This window comes from Rhinolophus hipposideros, assembly GCF_964194185.1.
Source record: "Rhinolophus hipposideros genome assembly, chromosome: 26".
NCBI lineage: Eukaryota > Metazoa > Chordata > Mammalia > Chiroptera > Rhinolophidae > Rhinolophus > Rhinolophus hipposideros.
The window spans coordinates 10,690,119-10,713,780 of record NC_138072.1 but is presented as its reverse complement, the minus strand read 5'-3'; the positions used below and the strand labels follow the sequence as shown (position 1 = coordinate 10,713,780).

Genomic DNA, 23,662 nt, shown 5'->3' with positions numbered 1-23,662 from the left:
AGAAATGGACATTTTCCAGGGTGTGTTTCGTTTTGATTTGTGCTTCTGCTCTGTTGAGAACTTCATTTTGTGTTTGACTTTTGTACTGTGACTCTATGTAAGGATATTAACAGAGTGTGAGTTAAAGCAAGTTCAGGAATTCTCATACTGTTTTTAATTTCAGGAAAAAACTCTTAGCTTTTCAATTTGAACTTTTAATCCCATGCCAGCTGTCCTGTTGGTTTATTGAGTGCTGTCTTGCTCTTCCTATAATAGAATCCTAGAATTTCATGGCTGGATGTGACTGTATAGATCGTCTTATTCACCTCCCTTACTTGAGATGAGGCAGCAGGCCTAGACAAGTTACGAGGTTTACCCAGGGTCACACACATAGTTTGGATCCCATTTTCCTTATTAAGTATATACTTTAATTAATTACACCAATAGTAGGCTAACTTTCAATACTGCACTTTAGATGCCTTTTTTTTTTTTTTTTTTTTGGCTGTTTGTGTTCAGCTCTAACTTTCCTACATCTTTTAAAATTCAAAATGCAAAGAATAGTTTCCAAGTATTTACTTTTAAAATCTGCAGGTGAATGGATCTATTTGGTTAGGTACCACCTGTTGGGTTCGATCAGGTTAGTCCTGTGCCATTTCTCATCTTTTTCTTCCCTGAAGTATCCCTCACTGCCCCTGCAAACAAAGCATAGAAAAAGAACAACAAAATGTGTTCATTTAAGTGCCAGTTTAGATTAAGGCAATTATAATTAAATCCACGTAATGGTAAATTCTGTCATTGAGATAAGAAAGTCATGGTTCTAACTGAGATTGTTTTTGTTTAAATATAAACTCTGGATGCATTTCTTTTCTGTCTTTGTCTTCACAGATTGATCACTGGTTGGAGTTTAGTGCTACAAAGTTGTCTTCCTGTAATTTGTTTACTTCTGTGATCAATGAACTCAATCATTGCCTGTCTCTGAGAACATACTTAGTCGGAAACTCCTTGAGCTTAGCAGATTTGTGTGTTTGGGCCACCCTAAAAGGTATCAGTAATTCTTCTTGAAGAATGTCCTACTTTAATTATTGAATGTTTTGCTGGTAAGAAGTACACGTATTTCTCTGTTTATGCACTCCTGTCTGTCTGTCTGTTAGCAGTCACTTAGGACTTCCTTAGAAAGGAATGGCCACTCTGGCTATTTTATTGCTATCCAGTCGCAGGAATTCCCTATCCTCTGCTATCCCTCCAGGTCAGCTCTCTCTCACTACCTCGGCTCCTCTCTTGCCTTTGGAGCTGGCCTTGTTTCTGCCAAGGAAGCCCTCATCCCGTTGATGCCAGCACCTCTGCTGTCAGCCATTAGTTTACTCCTGGCACTGTCATCTTGGGTTGCTCAGTAGGTGTGTGAGTGAGGAGGCTGGTGGGGTGATGTGGAGTTGTTCCCCTAGGAGGTCAGCTAGTTGGCAACAGGTAAGAGAATGGGATTGCTGATAGGCACAGAGAAGACTTACATTTTGTTAGTTTATTTTCTGTAAAATAAAAAGACCTGTAGCAAATATGCCAAAACGTTTTATTCTTTAAATCCGGGTTATGTGTGTGTGTATGTTTTTTTTATTCTGTCTACTTTTTTGTGGCCTAAACTTCTCTCCAGATTAAATTAAATTGTAATAATAACCAACATAAACTGAAGGCCTTTTCTAGTTAGATCTTTTCATCTGTAGGTTTCTTATGACATATATATTACGACATTTTTGTCTTATTTTGATTTTTGACTTCATGTTTGTGACAGAAAGATAATGTCTAATGGATGTAGCTTTGTGATGTTAAATAAACTGATTCAGTACCTCTTTTTGATATTACACCTGAAGGAATGAGCTACTTCTTGATCTTAATTTTTATTTTGTTCTCTTGTTCATCTCCTTAAAGCTTTTCCTTAATTATGAAATGTAGCATTGGCCTCATAGAGGGTGTATGGTGGTGGTGAAGGCAGGCTTTAGTGTTCACTTCAGTGAATTAAACTGAAGAAAGAAATATTTTGAATGCACTTTTGTGAATCCTATAAAACGTATGCAAGTGTAGAAAACATTTCAATGTACGCCCAGGTTTTAAAAACGGCATTATAGAAGCACAACTTTCAGCCATTTCATTGACTTAAATTAACCATGACTGGAACTTTGCTTTTGAAGTTGCAGATTCATTGAATGGTTTTAAAATTATGTTTGCTAATAGGAAATGCTGCATGGCAGGAACAACTGAAACAGAACAAAGCTCCGGTTCATGTGAAGCGCTGGTTTGGATTTCTTGAAGCCCAGCAGGCCTTCCAGTCAGTAGGCACCAAGTGGAATGTTTCAACAGCCAAAGCTAAAGTGGTAAGCCCTTTTCATTTCATTTAATGTTGATGTATTTGTCTGAGACCTCAGATCTGAAAAGAAAATTCTTTCTAATCATAATTTATGTTCTTTTCACGAATAAAAAAGGACCTTGTTGGATGACTGTGCCCTTATTGAGTTTTGGCTTGCCTTTATAACTATTAAACTACGTAAAGCTTTAATCTTCATAATTACATGTCTAAAAGAGTATGATCATCCAGTGTGTGTCCCTTAGGAAACCCAGACTCCAAGTAAATAAAATCTCATTATTTTATTGCTATACCATCTTTTTCTTCCTCCTAAATCTCCTATTCTCTGAGTTTTGAACCACTGACCATTGGTCCTGGGTTTCTGCAGAGCCCTTTTGTTGATTGTGTAGGAGGATGTGACATAGAGCACAGTAGAAAAAGTCATCTTCCCCAGCCAGAGTCACTCTACTTTGATCTGTTTTACACATGCATGCTTGGATAAAGACACTACAGTCCACTCAGTCTGGCTAAAAATCCTCACTCACCCCTTCACCACTTTTCACATCTAATTGGTCAACAAGTTCTATTACTAGTTCTCATATCTATAGATTTGTTTTCTATCTCCAGTGCTGTTGATTTTTATTGAGGCCTCATTATTACCCACTGCTTGATTTAATATTATAATCTCATCACTTAACTTCTTTGTTCTCTTTTTTTCTAGTTCACCTCTGCCCTTTCCTGGGTATCATTTTTCGAAAATATAAATAAGTGGTTCCATTACTCCTGAGAACTTCCCATTGCCTAAAACATAAAAGCCAAGCTCATAAGGACTGTCACATTTGCACCCAGTTCACTTTTTCAGCTTCCTTGCCCACCCACTCAGCATGCTTTCCTAACTTTTTATGGGCATCCTGTGCTGTTACTCCTTGTCTTGGAATGAGTGCCCTTATGCACTCTCCATCTGACATATATCTACTTATTTTTCAAGATCCAGTTTGGTTCTGACCTCTTTTTAAGCTTTTCCTGATGACCTTAGATGCTGTTGGTTAACTTCAACTGACTGCCCTAACAAGCACCCTGTATACGTACATGTACCTCTTACTGGTATTGGTTTTATGTACATCCTTCATGGAATTTTGAGTCTGCAAGTGCAAGGATGATGCTCTAGTTATCATTTTTCTCATAACCATGCCAGGCACACAGTGAGTACTGATTAGTATGTGTTGAGTGATTGTGTTCTTAAACATTTAACCGTAAAACAATTTTTGTTGCTGTCCTACTTTTCAGGCCCCTGAGAAAAAGCAAGATGTTGGTAAATTTATTGAGCTTCCGGGTGCTGAGATGGGAAAAGTTACTGTCAGATTTCCTCCAGAGGCTAGTGGGTAAGAAAATGCAACTTAAAAATTAAAATTGAATATATTTAGTGGAAAATCTTTAGACAGCTACCAAATATTTTTAATAATAGGTGAATACTATAGAAGAAAATAAGTAAAATTTTAATTGTGTGAGTTAAAATTCTAAATATCTTAATGTTTTCTTAAATATTGACAGTTACTGTATTAAAATTGTAGTTTTAGTTTATTAAATCAAGGAGAGAGAACTTTGTATTTTACCCCAGACAGAATTTTAATTATAATATAAAAGCATCTGTAAATAAAAAGACTTAAGTTTCATTTACATTTTGAGATTTTTAGGCTTTCATTTAATAAGGATTTATATTTGTACCCTTGAGCAATCCTTCCATTTGCAGTAGAGTTATGGTAGAATTATTAAGCTTCCCCCCCACCCCTGAAGTAAAGGAAGGAAAGTTGATAAAAGCCCATTCCTATTCAGTTCTTTCCATTATTAGCAGGTTTCCCAACCCTTTTTACTCTTGGCACCCAGAGAAAATAATAACACTTAAATAACTCATTAGGAAAAAAACTACAAAAACTGTGCTGGCTGGAGGACACCAACCTGGGGCTTCCTCAGGCCTTGCCCAGCATCCCGAAGGCTGAGGGTTGTCTCTGCATGTGCACTCAGGTCAGCCTGAGACAAACTTTGTAATAGAGCCCTTCCAATGATAGTCAATCTAATAAAATGCCTCTTGTTAAAGTAGCCTTAGGAATTTAGCCATTAGGAAAGCATTGTGCCTTAGTTTGTAAATGGGATGATTATTTTCTTCCTAATTTTGTTTAACTTCAGATTTTGTATTCTATCGCCAAATTCTTACCCATCTGTGGTAAGTGGAGTGTATGGACAATAGAAAGTGGCAGAAAAACAGTTTTATTTTAGCTGTTCTTAATAGTTCTTTACAGAGTATTTCATCACGCCATTGACAGCAAAATCAGTTTTAGAATTCCACATTTCACTCTGCTTCTCTAAGTTGGCTGATTCAGGTAGTGAAATAAAGGATATTTAGAAGGAGCTGAAAGAGAAATAATACTTCTGGAAAATTTACAGACTGAATGATTAAATGATTGGTAGTTGACTGACTGGAATCAGTCATAAATAGCACCTATCTTAACATGGTTTAATTCCCACAGATATCTTGGGTCGCTACCACCCAATACTCTGCTCCTGTGTATCCACTGTGAAGGGTCATGGTTGTCCCGTTGGGTGGTGATTTGAATGGTTTAATAAAAGCATTTTCTTAGCAGTGGTTTTTTTTATAGGTGTGCCATTTGAACATTTGTCCTTTTTGAATTTTTTTGTATTTTCTGTTACTTCTTGAATAGCGAGGAGCTCCTTGTGTTTATTACTTACTATGTAAAATATGTTTACCTGTTCTAAATTATATCAATTTCAGAAACCATGCTGTTGGCTGAATACAGTTTTGGGATTTGGAATATAAATCAATGTCCAGGTTTTTAAAATATTCATAATTTTGATCATAACCCCTATATTGCTAAAGAGTTCTTTAATTATTTTTTTACTCTTTTTTTTCTTGTGTCTTGCATGAAAGGCCAGAAGGCTTGACTCTTGCCTTTTCTTCTTATTCTTAGCTAACATTTATATAGCACCTGTTATGTGCAGATACTACCACGGCACTTTATATATAGTAACTAATCTAATCCTAGCCGCTGTGAGGAAGGCACCGTTACTATCTTCATGTTACAAAACTGATTCATACAGTGTTTTACTAACTTGCCAACTCAGACCAACGCTGTCTGGCTCTAGAGTCCATCTGACCTAAAATTATAGGCCTGTGTCTGTTACATGTGGCAGAAGCCCAGTTCAGCATCAATACTAACAAATGCAGCATGAATCTTATTTTTTCTTTAACTGTTCTGATGTAGGCTGTCTCTTGGGCTGATTATTTTAGTTTCCTTGTGAATATTTTATAGTCCTGTTAGCTTTCTTGAGGTTTTAAGTTGTTAGAACTGCACACGTTATTTCAGATATACAGATAATACCTTTAAGTATAATTGTTTGATTTCATCACCCCTCTTAAATTAATTCCTGAATGTAAAGCCTAGCACATTAACTGTCACGTAGTAGGTACTCGGTGGTTATTAGTGTTTTCTTATTTCTTTTCATAGTTTATGGGTGTAACACAATTCTCTATTTTATTTTTAATCAACTTTATTTTAGAATAGATTTAAATTCATAGGAACGTTGCAAAAATAGTACAGAAAGTTCCCATGTACTCTGCACCCCGTTTTCCCTAATGTTAACTCCTTATATTATTATGGTACCTTTGTCACAACTGATGAACCAATATTGACATTATTATTATCATCTAAATTCCATACCTTTGTTTGGATTTTATTAGTTTTCCCTAATGTCTTCTGTTCTAGAATCTCATCTGGGATACAGCCCTTTATTTATACAGAAAGTTTTGAATAACCCTAAGTGCGTTGCATTGTATTTGTCTGCATTAACCTGTGCATATAAACACCATTCTTAAAATTGAATCTTTGATCTAGAAGGCGGCATGAATTTCTAAAAAAACAGAATTGATTTAAAAACTGATAAAAAGACACACAAAGTGTTACACTTTTTCCTCCCTGATTGTTGTCAGCCGAGATTAGAGATGTGTGTGAAACTATGAGACTGTAGAACAGTATGACTGCAGCTACCATTATCAATTAAAACACATAAAAATTAGTGAGAGCTGATTAAACGTCCGTGCTTAATGCCTTGTTTGCTGCCCTATAAAGCATTTTTTCAGCATAGTAGTGAGGACATTGCTTTTTACTCACCTCATTGATAGAGGATGACATTGATGTGTAGTATTACCAACAGTACCTCGGATTTATTTTATTCCTTATGACTGAACTGCCCGTAGGAACAGAATAGTGTTTCCATAGGTTGTGATTCACGGAGTGTTGGTACTGGATGAGCCCTTAAAGATCATTTAGTTAAAGTCTTATTCAGGCTTCTGAGAAAACTGAAGTAGCTTTTCTGTGCCCCCTAATCCCCGTGAGCTCTTTCATTTAGTTATCGCAGTGACAGTCTCAGCGCTTCTCTAGTGTGCTTTCGTGGTGCCAGTTCTGAATAGCATCAGGTCTTATTAAAGATACAGTACTGCGTAGCATTGAAACAGTTTTGGAAGTAGTTTTCCTCTAACTAAATGACCATTTATTTATTCCTCTTCGAAGAAAAGAAAAAGATTCTCTTTAAGGTTGTAATGTTTGTAAATAACGTGTCCCTTCTTGAGATTTTACATACAAAACTATTTCTTAATTGTTATTTTATAAATGTGGTAGTTTTTTCCCCTTCTGGTCAGAGTCAGATTTTCTATCACAGCCCTTCTTGTTAGAAAATAAAATATGAGAGGAGTACCGACTAGACGGACGGAATTTTGTTTAATTCTCATCTCCTCAGAAAGGTTAAGTTTAAGTCTTTAGTTAAAGCATGTTAATGAGTTTCTTTGTGAAATGTTTTTGTTTTAGTTACTTACACATTGGGCATGCAAAAGCTGCTCTTCTGAACCAGCACTACCAGGTTAACTTTAAAGGGAAACTGATCATGAGATTTGATGACACAAATCCTGAAAAAGAGAAGGAAGATTTTGAGAAGGTAATTAAAGGTGCAGTGATGACCCTTTGTCAGACAAGTGCATTGAAATCGGAGGGTGACCTGATACCTTCATGGTATGAAAATGCTAAATTAAGCTCGTTCTCATAGCTGCTTTCCCCCCTCATCTGTATATTCTGTGTCTGAGATGTAAGCCAAGGAATACTGAGCTCTCATACCAAAAAACTTCAATTTATTTTTTTGTTCTTCAATTGTAGAGTTTACCTAAGTGCTACATTTTCCTATAAGTACCGGTTTCTTAAATGAATTGGCCACTAGAGGCAGGTTTCCTTTTTGTCATACAATTTTAAGTTTATGAATGAAACACTAAGTAGGTATTGGAAAATGTGAAAGTTTCCTAGCCTCTTATATCATCTTTATTCAGAAGCACTGCAATATATTCAAAGAGGGCAAATAATTGTCAGTATGACCAATAATAACCAGCTTTTCCAGAGTAAATGGAAAGCTCCATCATATGATCAGCTTTCTCAGCTGAAAATTTGGAGGCTAGTATAATGAATCTCTTTTTTTTTTTTGCCTTATCTAATATCATGCAATTTCCACAACCATTTTCAGGCTTTATAAGACTGATGGTGTGTTATTACATTTGCCCAAAAGCAGAATCAAGGATTGAAAATACACAAGGAAAATGCAGAAGATAAACTGATGGTTATTTTGGATTCTTATTGCAGGTTATCTTGGAAGATGTTGCATTGTTGCATATCAAACCTGATCAGTTTACTTACACCTCGGATCATTTTGAAACCATAATGAAATACGCAGAGAAGCTAATTCAGGAAGGGAAGGCTTATGTGGATGATACGCCTGCTGAGCAGATGAAAGCTGAACGTGAGCAGAGGATAGAATCCAAACATAGAAAAAACTGTAAGGCACAGTCAGTGTTTTATATTCTAATTGATACTCTTGTATTCTGTATCTTTAGTAGAACATGATTTCTGTGAAAGATGCTGGTTTCAAACACATTTGGGAATATGATTCGTACGTTAGTCCATCTCTTAGAAATCTTTTTTCTTTGTCATCTTTACCTTGTTACTACTTTGTTAGCGTCACAACTCCATGTGAAGGGTGTGTGTCCTCAGCATTTTACTTACTTCGTGCAGTCTTTTGCATTTCGTTCATTCCATTTGAATGATTCCTTCTGCAACATTTTTAAAAATTTTTTTTTAATTTAAATACTTAGCCTTTCTAAAATGATGATGACGTTATTTACCTAAATCTTCCTTTCAACATGCGGGTAAATGTGAATATAATATATAAACTTGGTATTACCCTATATCTCTGAAATACAACTTGACAAAAAAGTGTATCTTATTCATTACTTGTTTCATGAGCTTCAGAATCAGGTTATTTTTACTCTATAATCACGTTGCCAGAACTTTCATGCTATTATATTTAAATCTCGAGTGTCACATTTGGGAAGTGTAGTAAATTCAAATTGTTATAGAAATCTTCTCTACATTTTTAAAGCTAGTCAACAACTGGATTATTTAGACCTATCTTGATTCTTTGAAAGCAGGTAGAGTGTCTATCACACCTTCAGTAGTTGCCACTGAGAATCATTGTTTAACAGTTCTGTGTTTATCCATATCCGTCGGGTTTTCAATATTCTGACTTAGATAGGAACATAGTCACTTGGGATAGGAACTTCTTTTTTCTGGGATTAAATCTATCACTGTCTGTTTTCTGTCATCTCTCATTTCTCGGATCCAAGAGTGTCCTTCTTCCCACTGGAATGACTGAAGGAGCTGTGAGGGAGCCCCTGGGCGCAGGCTCTCAGCCCGAGCCGTGTTCTTCAGACGGGCATGGGCTGCAGTGCCAACGCCCGTGAGCCCCACGGGCTGGGCTGGGCTGGGCCGGTCTGTCCCCTGGGCGTGAGGCGGCGAAGGGACAGACTGCTTCTGCTTCAAAGGCACAGTGTTAGATGTGAGGGGGCCGGCCAGTGAGGGAAAAGAGGCAACACGGGGTGAGAGAAAACTTCCGGCCTCGTCCGGCCTTCCTCTCTTTGCCCCCGTCAGTACTACCTCAGTGGACTGCATTGACTTCTCAGGCATATTTATAGAGTACATTTCCTGAGCGTTTCGTGAGACTTCTGCATCCGAAGCAGTACCTGGACTCCTGGTACCAGATATTGGAACTATTGCAGTACTTTTAGACCAGTGGCGTGTGCTTATCATATATATCAAATTACAGGAGTATTAAAATAATTCACATTCAATCTGTTAGATAAACTGTCATATAACTCTCATTTTACAGCTGTTGAGAAGAATCTGCAAATGTGGGAAGAAATGAAAAAAGGGAACCAATTTGGTCAGTCCTGTTGTTTGCGAGCAAAAATTGACATGAGCAGTAACAATGGCTGCATGCGGGACCCAACACTTTACCGCTGCAAAATTCAACCACACCCAAGAACTGGCAACAAGTACAAGTAAGTGTTACCCGGTTCATTATGCTGGGTAGCCAGCTATGCTTTGCTTTGGTGCTGTCTGTGAATGTGGAGTAGACAGAGAGCAGTCAGTATACCTGGTCTTTGTTCATCGCAGATGAACTGGCATGTAGCCTTTCAGGGGCTGTTACCAATCTGTCAGTGAAGGTTGTACGACATTATTATTTCAGGGTCACTGCCAACTATGGAAGTCGTGTGTCTGCCTAAAGTTGCTTTTTATGTATTGAGTAGGTATACTGTGATGTGTGTCTTGAGATGAAGATATTTCTCTTCCTATTGCAAACTTTGATTCTACTGTGCATAAATGAATTCATGAATGTGATTGTTCTGAAAATTTACCCAAATGAGCAGTACACGAAAGTAGCATGTGTTTTTTTCTAGTTTCAATTAGTTTTCTGTGTGGGTTTTTAGTTTAACAGATAGTTTTTCTTTTAACAGTCCCTCCCCCGTTAATTTCCTTTATCAAGTAACAATAGAATATATTTTCTTATACTTTGAAGAAGCCTATTACATACCAATGCTGAATTTAACTTCTGAAGTGATGGTGAATGTACACTTGTGAGTGCCAGATGTGTGTGTCTATAGATAAACCCTTATGTGTGTGGTTATGTGTGTGTGTATACATATATTTATGTCCTTCATTTAAAAAATCTTTTCATCAACTAATTTGATACAAACATAAGAATCATTATAGATATAGTTTGTAATCTGCACTATTGCGTAGGATTCATAGGACAACAAGAGCAAAAATATCAAAGCAGACAAACAACAAATGAAAACAGCCACCACAAAACCTTTATATTAATCAGTGAAAAATACGTATTTTAAAGAATTGTGACATATACCATGTAGCTATACTCTATTCCACTTTCTACCATTTCAGTGTTTGTAAAATAACCTACTGTTGTAGTCAAGGAAAGTGAAATTTTACACAGTGGATTATGTGAAACACAAACTAATGAAACTAGCCAAATATTCTGAGTTCTTGACGTAGGATTCTTTTAATTTTTGTTTATTTAATCCGCCTATATTTAGAATGATAGCATTCTTAGCTTAGTGTTCCCAGTGTCCTTCATTTTAATAGGGTGATTGCTCCTTGTTTTATTAAGCAGGTACTTGGAATACATTTGGAAAAGTGAATTTGCATACACATTTGCAGTATCAAATAATTGCAAAGCCCAATGCATAATATTTTACTGAAATCACATCTTAAACATTAGGCATAATGCAGCAATATATTTTTAAAATTTCAAATGAAAACTGCTTATGTGTTGTGTATATTATTTTAGGCAGAAATTTTTGTGAGAGTATTCCATCCTAAATGGAATTTTAATTCACATAATAATTTTTTTTGCTTGTCAGAGAAGGAAACTGTTCTTGAGTGCAGTTCGTTACAAAAGTAATTCCATTTCCTTAAGTGTGGGATTAATTAAGATATTGAAAAGCTAAATTCCCTCAAAATTATTATGTATATTGCTGTTGCTTCCTCTCTTGATGTACGTTGGTCACTACAGAAACATGATGGTAGAATTTGTTGTCAGTACCCAGTTGTCAGTTGCAAATTTGCTTTTTAGTTTGATAGTAAGTGGGTAACTGATTCATTGTTCTCAGTCTGGTGTTTTGATATACTTTGATTATTATGAGTCATAAAACATGTCAGTTTTATAAAAATTCTTGTAAAGAATCATCATTTTAAATTAGTATTCCTGTTTATAATGCTTAATCTAAGATGGAAAGGGTAAAATGCATCATGTTGATTTTCAAAATATTCCCTTTTTTTCCTAGTGTTTATCCGACGTATGATTTTGCCTGCCCCATAGTGGATAGCATTGAAGGTGTTACACATGCCCTGAGAACAACAGAATACCATGACAGAGATGAACAGTTTTATTGGATTATTGAAGCTTTAGGCATAAGAAAACCATATATTTGGGAATATAGTCGGCTAAATCTCAACAACACAGTGCTGTCTAAAAGAAAACTCACATGGTTTGTCAACGAAGGACTAGTAGATGGATGGTATGTTTATTGTTGTCTAGAATTGAGGGGATGTAAAGACTGCTTTGAGTGCTGGGGAGGATGGATGGAAGGAGGTGAAATCGGTAGGCCTGTAGGATTTCTGGTCCTTTTGTCTTCATTTCCTCCAGTGCATTCGGTCCCCCCTTCCCCTTTGAGTATTACACACATAGACTACCTGTTGTGGACCATAGCACGTGGGAATGGAACACCCATAAGGGCACATTCTCTGTGGATCTCAGCATCTAATAGAAAAGTAGTTGTGAGTCTCTGGTCCTCCATAGATCTGGTCTCATGGTCATGGTCATATGTAGAATAGAGACATGGAATGTTTGTTAAATAAAAAATAATGTTTTAATGAGTGGGTTTTCTGTATTTGAAGATATCACCCTTGTGTCTTTCCGCAAATATGCTTTTACTCTTTCTGGTAGTGCATTTATTTTACTGAGCGATATTGGTTTGTAAGAAGTTTTCCTCTTCCATGCACTTGAGCTCACTTGTGCTGTGATCTATGCAATTATTATAACCAGCTCCTATTCCATATACTTAACAAGTTGAATATAATATTCATTAAGGTATTTCATACTCTCTGCAACTACATATTTAAAAAATTTCCTTGGTACTTACAAAAGTCCCTATTTCCCAGGGATGACCCAAGGTTTCCTACGGTTCGTGGCGTACTGAGAAGAGGGATGACAGTTGAAGGACTGAAGCAGTTTATTGCTGCTCAGGTGAGTCATGATTTCTTTTCCAGCTTTTCTGCTCAAATTTTCAAGTGTCTGTTGATATCCCTTTAGTCTTTATTATTCCTGTTTTTCTTTCTATAGTTCCTTAGAATACAGGGGCAGAATATTTTTTTAAAAGAATATGTTTAGCACCGTGAATAACAGTAGAACATTGAGAGTATCCTAAACTCCTAAGCTAGAGTTGGGCAATGGCAGCGCGTATTTTTACCCAGTAAAAGATAGGCCTGTTGACTGGAACTGTTCATGGTAACCAAATAAGCTTGTACATATTAAGTTTTATGTTCCAGTGGAAATAAACTTACAGGTAATTATTGGGCTTATTTTTTCCTACATGCATAGCTTAACATAAAGAAAATATCCTAATTAATACTCATCCTTTATGTCATTTTATTATTGTTTTTCTAGGGCTCCTCACGTTCAGTTGTGAACATGGAATGGGACAAAATTTGGGCATTTAACAAAAAGGTACAGGTTGTGATTCTTGGTCCTCTTTTTCTTATGCTTAACTCCTACGTGTAGAATTTATTAGTGTGCTCATGGTAGAGAAAATATTGTGAAGAACGTTATCATTTGCAGACTTTCAGGAAAATGGAATGTTTTCCTTTTTTAAACATATAAAAAGCATTAATCTTATTAACTATACCGAATAGCTAACAGTGATTAAAACAAGTAAATTTGGAGTTTGGGGAACAGTAAGTTTTTTCCTTAAGTCTTTTATGAACACTTTGCATTTCATTTTTCTGCTTTCAAGCTGCGAGCTCTCTGTAAGAAGGTATTACTTAATGCTTTTATTTGCCTTACTTAGCACATAGCTTCTAGCATATTACATGTTATAACCTACCTGAGCTGTTACACAGCTTTGAAGCACAATCACATTGATATAAAAGACTTGCCCATACAAATCCACTGAAAATGCATTATTCCTAGTTTTAAAAAACATGTCCTCTAGTTTTCTTAGTGGCAAGGGGAAGATGTGGCTAATTCCATTCTACCTTTCCCTTGTGTGCTGAGAGGACCGTTTTAAAGTTACATAGCCCATTGAGTTGCATTGAAGGTTCATTAATTCTGATTCCTTTGTCTTATTGAATCCAGCTTTTCAACTGTTCCTTAAGTGAAAGGCAAATGAGGAATATTGCATATTGACATTGTTAATTATTAATTGGAAGCAGATGCTTAGACACTATAATAAGGCAAAACATTTACGTGCCATGTTTTTAATTAGGGTTTCTGTGATTGTGTTCTGTAAAATTTTTTTCGTATTGCTGCCTGATTGTGCTGATGCCTTGCCTCAAGAAATAGTTGCTTGTCTTGCATGTCTTGAATTTATTTGATGTAGTCTTTTGTGTTTAGTCAGTTTTTCAATACATAAAGGAATTAATTGGCTCTTTCTGTTGCTGCAGTTACTAAAATAAATACAAGTGGAATTCACAGGCAAACTTAACATTGATGTACTTTATTCGTAATCCAAATTTTAAAGGTTTTAAGTAATACAGTTTTACACGTATACTTAGTTCAAATATATGAAAAATATTTCACTGTAATCAGATAATTCTATAGGGTCTGTTAAGATGAACAGCATATTTCCCTGTCTTCTTTCCTTGCATTTTCTCTCCCTAGATAAATTACATACTTTGGGCTCTTTGAGATAATTATTTTGGTATTTATTGTCCATACCTCTAAATGAGATGTGTGTTGCTACTTCTTGGTTTTTTTTAGTTTTGGGCATCATAAGTTGCCTTCCCACAATGGAAGATGAGGATTTAGCTCTCTTACTTTTTCTCATAGCTTGTTGGTTTTCTTGTACTTGATTGTTTTAGTTGTTTCCCCCCCCTTATTTGTTAAGGTTTCTAACTCTGGCTCAAACTCTGCTTAACTTTCCTACCAAAATGCACATGCCTTAGGGATTCTTTCAGTTGCATCTTGGAGATGTCTTTGCCAGACCCTCTACGCTGCTCTGATCTGATCTGGGTTCGTGGCCCGGTAACTTCTGAGCACAGCTGTCTTCCCAGGCCAGTCCTCCTCACCCTGGAATTTGCTTTGCTTTTGCTCTGTGATGGGTCATCTGGTTCTTGGCTGGATTTTCCTTCTGTTTTTATTACTTTTTTACTTTGCTGTGCTGTATCCTCTGGTAGTTCCCTGAGAAGGGGAGCCTGGGATGAAGAAGACCTCGTATATGACCTGTTTTTTCTCTTTCAAATTTCATGATGATGTGTTGTGATGTGGATCTGTTTTCATCCATATCCATTGGAAGAAACTCATTCCTTCAGTTCTGGGAAATTTCCTTTTCTTTTTGTTTCCTTCCTTTCCCTTCCTTCCTTCCTTCCTTCCTTCCTTCCTTCCTTCCTTCCTTCCGTCCGTCCTTCCTTCTCTCTGGAACTCTTCTTGAGCAGATATTGGGCCTTCTGGACTGGTCCTCTAATTTTATTTTCTCTCTTATTTTTCTCTCTCATCGTTTGACACTATTTTCTGGTAGGTCTACTCAACTACCCTTCTGTTGAGTTTTTCATTTATGCTGTCATATTTCTAAGATTTCTCTTTTGTTCTCTGAATTTTCCAGATAACATCCTGTTCCTGTTTCATGGTTATAATATTTATCAATAGTATTTTTTTTCCCCTTATAGCATCTCTTTTCCTCCAGGTTGTTTATTTTGGTTTTTCTTTGACATTAGAGGCGTTTTCCAGATGTCTGATTAGCTTTAGTTACCTGCTCGTGTCACATGAGGACTGACAGAGTGTGGGAAGTGCCAATAGAAAGAGTTGGGCTTGTCAGCTGAGCCTCACTGTAGGGTGATCAGGCCGGGCCGGTTAGTTGAGAAATGTCCATGCCGGTAACTTCCTGTCTTACTTCTTAGATTATGCAGTTTTTCCAGAGGAGTTTTTTCAGTCACTTGTGTGTAATGTGAGGCCTGGCTGCTGGGGCTCTTGAGCCAAATTAGGAAGACTGCTAGCTTGGAGGACTGCTCATTTAGTCTGAGTGCCGTTGCGTCTAGTGTCAGACAAATGGCTGGATCCCCCGGTCTCAGTGCAGTGCCCTCTTCAGCTGTGTCTGGTGTCCCCCGGGATCTAGACTCCCTCCTTGTCACAGAGTGAGCTTCTGTTTTCTTGACAAGATAGGGCAGAGGCAGTTAGCTGGTTGTGTGGAGCAGAGAGAAGATGCTTCCGTGTTTTTCAGCTGCTAGAATGTTGTTGCCATATCTCCTACCAATCCTTCTGGATTTGTGCCTGTAAAGAAAAACAAAACCCTTCATCCCTTTTTGTTGGGGGTGTGGGAGGGATTGAAAGGAGATGAGTATTTTTCAGTCTGCTTTGTTTATTCCTAAGTCTATAGGCTCTTTTATCATCAAGCACCATCTTAAAAACATAGCACAGTTTAAAATTTTGATTGGTAGTGAAAATGAAGTAATTCTATTTGTGTTGTTTCTACAGCCGGCCTTCGTGGCATCTCGCTGTACTTCCGTCACTTCCCATTCCCTCTGACCCTCGAGGTACAGGTCTCTTAATTAGGGCTCACGTCACTTTCAGCGTCTACTTCCTCCTTTGTTATTTCACAGCTTGTTCTATCTACCTTTCTCTCCAACCTCTGCAAATAAAATGGAAGCGAAGCATCAGTAACTAAATTTAATGCCATGGCATTGTGAAGTAAGCGATAAGGGTGGGGCTGAAACATCATTCTTTGGATAAACTCCCACTCTTATAACTCAACATATTTTTAAAGCATCTTCTGCTAAAAGACACAAGGGGACTAAGTCCAGATTAGCTGGAGCTCCCTACATGATCCTCTGGAGAAAGAGCTTTATTTATAGAGTATATTAAACATGGTAAAGAGAAGGGACAGTAAGATGTGGGGTGGTTAATAATCTCAGTATCCCTCTGAAGAGACTGAGCCCATTTGCTTAGCCTCACCCGACTTTTCATCTTGACAGGAAACTAGGGCATAATTTTTCTGTCATAATTGAGTGTACTATATATAGTTGGGTTATTTTCTTTTTTAATTTACCTTGATACTAGTGGGTATCTAATAACTTACTCTGCATTAACCTCACTGATCTGCTTGGTTTTATGTAAGTTTTAAGATTTAAACTTTTCAGCCAGGGCAGAAGAGTCACAGCTTTAAGGTGTTCATTTCAGAGGTGTTATTTAGTTCCATCAACCGTATTTACTGTTTAATTTAAAAACTTACGGTAGTATTTCAGTGGTATGATAATACAACATTTTTTTCCTCAGCTCTCATCTCAACCCCTTTACATTTACCCCGGCTAGTAAATAAAGTATATAGAGACTTCTTTCCTTCTCCCTTCCCCACCCCAAGTAAGGAAAGTCTTCCTTCAAATAAAAAAAGTTTGCATAAGCCTCAGTGAATAAAAGTGTATGTGTTCTGGTTGGGGTGTGATAGGGGGTCTGGAGTTCTGTGTTCTTCAGTCGTATGCCTGTCCCCCCCCCCCCCCCTTGGTGTCTGTTAGGGCCATCTCCTGAAATCCTTAAGACTCTGGAGAACTTGGAAAACTACTGATCCAGAGATTCTTAGAATTGTGCAATTTAGAGCTGAGAGCAACTTAAACCTTTTAATCCAAGGTTTCCCAAACCTGTCTGATCCCAACTGTCCTGTGGAATGCTTGTTAAAAGTAGATTTCCAGTGCTCGTTTCAGCAGCACATATACTAAAAGTAGATTTCCACACTTTAGACTGTTAGCATCATAATCCTTTAGGGTCAAGTGGCCTGAAAATCTGTGCTAGCCAGTGCCCTAAGTAATTACAATAATTAGTCAAGTGTGAGAAGCAGTCTTCTACTTCTTTTGTCGGTTGAGAAAAGTGAGCTTCAGGGAACTGAAGTAGGTTTCTCAGGTTGGCTTGTCTAGTTTTAGCTTCTTTAAAGCAATTGCAACTGGCTTAAATACTGAACTGAGTGGTGACAGGTTTTTGATCATGCTGAAAGGAAGCGCTCTTAACTAATAAGAATGACCTTTAAGCCTCAACTAATAAGAATAACCTTTAAGCCTCAAGGAAGGAAAGAATGAAACAGTAGCTTAGAGAGGCTGGTACTGATTTAGTCCTGGCATGAAATAGAAACAGATGGAACGGCAGACCGGGTAATTTGAACAGCTTTTCATATTTTTTTATGAGTAACCTTCTGAGGATGGTCTCGTGTCTTGAGTTCATTCAGAATTTCTGCAGTATTGTTCTTTTCAGAATCTGAAAAGGACTCCCAAAACAAACCAAAAAACTGACCAAACAATGGCAACAACAAAAACAAAACAAACCGCCAAGTTTAATTAACCACACCATTTCCTGTATGCTTCCAATGAGAAGAAAAGAACTTCACTGAGCTGTTTGGTGCTGCATTTGCTTCGACCTCCTTTCTTCTTCCGTTTGCTTTATTTCGTGTCTAAACACTGCTGTTGGGCTTGGTCATTTGAAATTGAGCAGTGAAGTGGAAACAGTACATCAGGTCCAGAAGGCTGCTGCTGCTGTTTTGGAGGTGGAGTACCGAAAGCACAGGGAATATGACCACCCATGCAGTCAATCTGCAGATGTTTATCAGTTACCAGTGTGTGCCAGGCCCTTGCCAGGTTCTGGGAATACAGTCGTCCCTGTAGGTACAGCGTGCAGCCACGGAGACATGTGTTCTTTATGCTTTTAATCTGTAGAATTGCCTTATTATAGTGAACTAATGCGACTTTGCTTTTGGTGGTGATGTGTTGCCTAACACTGACTGGACAGTTCTGCTAAACACACGTATCTGTATGCACCTTCAAAATGGACTTGTCCAATAACAACACCAAACCGAGTGTAGTATTTACCTGTAGGATCAATGTGTAGCCCGCAGGATGAGTTTTCCTTGCCTTCTAATACTGGAGTTGAACATTATTTTCAAAATATTTCTAATATTGTACTTTAACTAATCTGTTTCTTTTCACCTGTCAGTGATTATTCTTGGAAAGGAACGCTCAGTCTTTCATGTGGTCTTCTTTTATGATTGTTTTTCTCTTTTCTACTTGACAGTTCAAATGTTGGAGAAGACTTAGTAGGTGAACGAAAAAATTAGTAAATGCAGTAACAAAGAAAGCCAGTTAGTCTTCCTGTGCTTTTATTTTATTTTACTTAAGAAATTTTTTCAAGAAATTTTTAAAAATACCGGAATGTTTTAACCTGAGGATGCGCTTGTTGCAGGTTATTGACCCGGTGGCACCACGATACATTGCGTTACTCCAGAAAGAGGTGGTCCCAGTGAATGTCCCCGAAGCCCGGGAGGAGAGGAAAGAAGTGGCCAAGCACCCAAAGGTCAGCCTACAGTTGCACAGTGTTGTCGTCTCTGTTAACGAAGGGGCAGGATGATGAAAGGGGAAGTGTGCTTTGGTGGCCGTTGCAAAGCAGCCTATTCTACTCAACATCATTTGTCAGGAGTTAATGCTAATTGAAGTATAGAAATGTTTTTGTGGATTTCCTGCTGAAGAAATTTATTCTAGTAATAATCCATGGCACATCACACAACTATTGCACTCAGTTGGTGTATTCTGTGGTGATAGCTTATTAGTGTGTAACAAGAATTTCTTCCTGGAGTCAGTTTGAAAGATGAGGCATTACAAGTCATGCTCTTGCCTTTACATGGAAGCTGAAGTATGTTCTTTGTTCACTAGCCTATTCGTCTTTAAGCCAAGACATTAGACCTAGTAATACCGAATTACAGCTCACGTCCAGAATTTGTCCTGCTGCTGTTTGCTCTGTTGTAGAAAAGATCAGTGAAGTGAAAATGATACCTGTCTAAATTCAGAAGGTAAATTTCAAATGCGTGTAGCTGGGAGTTGGTTGTCATCTTGGATTTTCATGACTTCCTTGGTTGACAATCTTGAAGCAAAAGTAGATCCTTTTATTGCAGCTTCGTAAGTTGTCTATAATAAACATCTTCATTATATAATGAAGATTATGTTCACAGATTCGCTTATATACAAATAGACTAAGATAGTCGTAACCTGAAAACTTATGTTCACAGACTCACTCACATGTAAGATCGTTCATGTACATTGTGAAGCACTATAAATAAGTAGTAGCCTTTCTGACCTTAGCTATTTTTTAACTTTAAAGATTTGAGCTATTTTAAGGGAAACCCTAATAAGATATGTGTGTGTGCATGTGTGATTGATGTGATTTTGCTTTTATCTTACATCTGATTGTTCAACTAGGTGAGTAGTGGTATCTGACGTATGATATCACCCACTACAGTTAAACGGGAAGCTTACTGAATGTTTTAAAATTTGAGTGGTGAGAATAAAACTTTTTAAGGGTGCTTGTTTGTTAAAATGACTATGTTCAGATAGCATAAGTGAGATTACTACTGCTCATTATTAAACAAGAATTAATTGATTGGGAAACGCCCTTTAAATGATGATTGGATTACTGACTTTGATGTGTGGTGTTTTTATTATGATTTCCCTCACAAAGTATTCTGTATTTAGTTTAGCCTGTCAGTATTCTGTTCCGAGTCCAGCATAATATAAGTTGTTACAGCATACTGACTTTTCTCAAATGCATTGGTACATTCCTTGAACAATTATTAAACAAATGCTGTTTAACATTTATTTCAAAGGATCTTTTTACACTGTTTTCTTCTGAATTCTGCCCAATGAAAACTGAAACTTAACAAGTATAATATTTTTATTCCCCACATCTCTTTTACTTCTTCACATATATACTGACAGGGCAGAAAGCTTATCGGTACATACATAATTTTATCTTCAAAATTTGTGTTCTAAAATGTGAAAGGTCCACAATTACCTGCTAAAGTGACATCTGTTGTCCTACGTTGCTTTGCAGCCCCCGGGCAGAAATGACTTTATTTCCTCCTTTGCTGCAAAAGCAGTGAGATTCAGGGTAGTAAAGCAGATTCTGGTTAGAGGGATACTTAGCCACAAATAATGCTGTCATAGCTCTGTAAACAGTGATTCAGGTTGGAAGGGCAACCTAAGGGGCTGGCCACCCCATCTGACATCATCAGTAAGTTGGCTGACCCAGTGTCACAGAGCTGGATTCAGACTAACACAGATAGTTTCGTGCATTAAATAATAAATTGGAAGAATGTATGAATTTGCACACTGGGTCAATAAGTTGTTGTTTCAATCACTCCCTTTTCACCAATTAGAATCCTGACGTGGGCCTGAAGCCCGTGTGGTACAGCCCCAGAGTTCTCATTGAAGGTGCTGATGCAGAGACGTTGTCGGAGGGTGAGATGGTAACATTTATAAATTGGGGCAACATCAACATTACAAAAATACACAAGTAAGAACCTTTTTTTCAAATAAATATGGGAGAAAAGTATATTTATTCACTTATTAAAAATTACCTGGTTCATATATATTGATGTTGTTGACTGGTAAATCTCCCTAGGCATGGATACTACGAATTCGGGAACCTATATTTCTTTTTAATGTATGTTCCAGTTTACTAATAGGGTATCAGGATATCTTTTGCTTGTGATGTTGAAAATCAGTACATCTAGATATAACATATAGTTCTAATGGTCTAGGGCCCCTTTTTATCATCTATCATTGTACAGTTGCCTGATAGAGGGATTCTTTGGACAGAATTTGTATATATAACTTATTTTTTATCCTAAAATCTGTTTTAAAATTCATTTTTAATGATGAATACGAACTTCCCAGTTATACTCTGCTACACTTATAAATCTGCTTTTAAGATTACATAAATGGAACATAGTATGCTAAGATTTATTTATATAAACCCGACATCTTAATTGTCCTCTCATTGCATATGATTTCAAGTAATTGTTAAATGTTTTTAAATACAGTATTTCAGATTATTTAATGCTTAGTACAGATGACTTTAAAATTTGTAAATATTTTCATGTTCTTTGTCAGATGTGTATGGCTCTCTTTTCCGGTGGGTTATTAGTATCTTGGTAGCAGGGATCCTGTTTTATTCATCTCTTAACCAGTATGTGTCTGGCACATATTAAAAGCTCAAATAAATGTTTGATTTGAAATTTGTACCAAAGAAACTTCCTTATTCATTTGCTACAGATACAGAACAAAGTAATGCATTTTTATAGCAGTAGTGTTTTCTTTAAACACTTTTTAATTTTATATCTAGAAATGCAGATGGAAAAATTGTATCTCTTGATGCAAAATTGAATTTGGAAAACAAAGACTACAAGAAAACCACTAAGATCACTTGGCTTGCAGAGACGGCACGTGCTCTGCCTATTCCAGCAATCTGTGTGACTTACGAGCACTTGATTACAAAACCAGTGCTGGGAAAAGACGAGGACTTTAAGCAGTATGTCAACAAGAACAGTAAGGTAGCCGTATTTCACCTTTCCCTGTCATACAAACTTTTCTTTAGAATTTTAAAAATTACTTTTAAGTATTTGGTTCCTCAAATGGAAAAGATTTGTAGAATTTTATTAAAATAAAAAGATGTGAAAGAATAATGTTCCCATTTTACAGATGATACAAAGTGAGGCTAAGTAACTTGCCCAAGGACATACAGTAAATGATAAAGCTGGGATTCCAATCCAGGTTCTGGCTCCAGAGCCCTCACACTTAAGTGCGTTGCTAGCATGTCTTTCAGTCTATGTGCTTCTTGCATTGCAGTTCACATTTATGGTGGGAGAAGTTGTTATACCTGCAAGGACACCAGTGAGGTTAGTTTAAAGTTTTCCAGACACCAGTCAGTTTATAAATGAAAACTTTAAAAATATGATAAGGGTAATTATTTTAATACTTCACTGTTTCATTGTGTGTGCTTAAGTAGTAAAATTTTTAACATGTCTGTTTAACGTGGGAATATTCCAGGTACTGGAAAAAGCTGCTTGCATTTTAAAGCTATTTTTAGTGCTCTGATTTTGAGAAAGTATATTTTCCTCTTATATTTCCGCTTTTACAGCATGAAGAAGTAATGCTGGGGGATCCCTGCCTTAAGGACTTGAAAAAGGGAGACATTATACAACTTCAGAGAAGAGGATTCTTCATATGTGATCAACCTTATGAACCTGTTAGGTAAGTGAATGTGACTGAACATCTAAATGAGAATGCTTAAAGTGCTTATAGTAAATCATACTTACAGAATTCAACTGCCACTAAATACTGTACCTGACAATTCTCTATTCAGTTTGATTTGTTCTTCTATATTTAATATTTCAGACTTTAATAAGTGACATCTCTGAAACAGCATAATATTAACAAATTTCATTTCTAAAACTAAACCAGCCTATGATTCATCTTCATGTCCAAGTATAAAGAAAAAATTTCTCCAAAATTTCTCACAAATGGCCGGTACGCACAGGAAAAGCTTATGAATTATTCGGGAGATGCATATACAGATCACAACGAGGTAGCGCTCCATACCCACCAGGCCTGCCATAATCAAAAGGATAGACAATAACAGTGTTGAGGATGTGGAGAAAGGGGAGGCCTTATGCATTAAAGATAATGTTGCAAAATGATGCAGTCCCTTTGGAAAACAGCATGTCAGGTCTTCAAAAACTTAAACATAAGAGTTATACTCTTTTACCCAGCAATTCCATTCCTACACATATACTCAAGAAAAATAGGAACATGTGTTCACACAAAGACTAGTACATGATTGCTCATAGCGGCCATATTCGTAATAGCCAAGATGTACAGATAACCCGGATGTCCATCAGCTGATGAATGGGTAACCAAAATGTGATACAGCCATAGAGGGGAATACTATTCAGCCACAGAAAGGAATGAAGTACTGATTCATGCTACAACATTCAGGAACCTTGTAAACAGTGTAGTAAATAAAAGAAGCTAGTGACAACACATCACATATTGTATGATTCTATTTATAGGAAGGGTCCAGAATAGACAAATCTGTAGAAACAGTAGATTAGTGCTTGCCAGGGTCTAGAGGAATAGGGAACTGGGAAGTGATAGATAAAGGGTTCAGTTTCTTTTTGGGGTGATGTAAGTGTTCTAAAATTAGATGGTGGAGATGGTTACACAACTCTATAACCACTGAATTGTATACTTTCAAAGAGTCAGGTTTTTGGTATCTGAATTATATCTTAGTGAAGCTATTATTAAAAAATATTAAAATGATATGAGAGGTGATGAAAAAATATGGTGAATGTTTAAATAAAAAAAT

General features: G+C 36.9%; 1 protein-coding gene across 4 annotated transcripts in view; it reads left to right on the top strand.

The window, feature by feature from the left end:
* Positions 1 to 23,662, top strand: part of EPRS1 (glutamyl-prolyl-tRNA synthetase 1) — a 49,829-nt gene that overhangs the window by 3,321 nt on the left and 22,846 nt on the right. Inside the window, exons 4-17 of one of the 4 annotated variants that reach the window (XM_081039132.1) lie at positions 865 to 1,021; positions 2,203 to 2,342; positions 3,599 to 3,693; positions 7,189 to 7,315; positions 8,005 to 8,197; positions 9,587 to 9,758; positions 11,562 to 11,795; positions 12,439 to 12,523; positions 12,944 to 13,003; positions 13,290 to 13,310; positions 18,707 to 18,817; positions 20,673 to 20,809; positions 21,641 to 21,848; positions 22,436 to 22,548. In XM_081039132.1, the coding sequence (XP_080895258.1) occupies positions 865 to 1,021; positions 2,203 to 2,342; positions 3,599 to 3,693; positions 7,189 to 7,315; positions 8,005 to 8,197; positions 9,587 to 9,758; positions 11,562 to 11,795; positions 12,439 to 12,523; positions 12,944 to 13,003; positions 13,290 to 13,310; positions 18,707 to 18,817; positions 20,673 to 20,809; positions 21,641 to 21,848; positions 22,436 to 22,548 (1,853 nt within the window). The remainder of the gene's footprint in view (positions 1 to 864; positions 1,022 to 2,202; positions 2,343 to 3,598; positions 3,694 to 7,188; positions 7,316 to 8,004; positions 8,198 to 9,586; positions 9,759 to 11,561; positions 11,796 to 12,438; positions 12,524 to 12,943; positions 13,004 to 13,289; positions 13,311 to 18,706; positions 18,818 to 20,672; positions 20,810 to 21,640; positions 21,849 to 22,435; positions 22,549 to 23,662) is intronic. The other 3 variants (XM_081039133.1, XM_081039134.1, XM_081039135.1) reach the window with 3 other exon arrangements.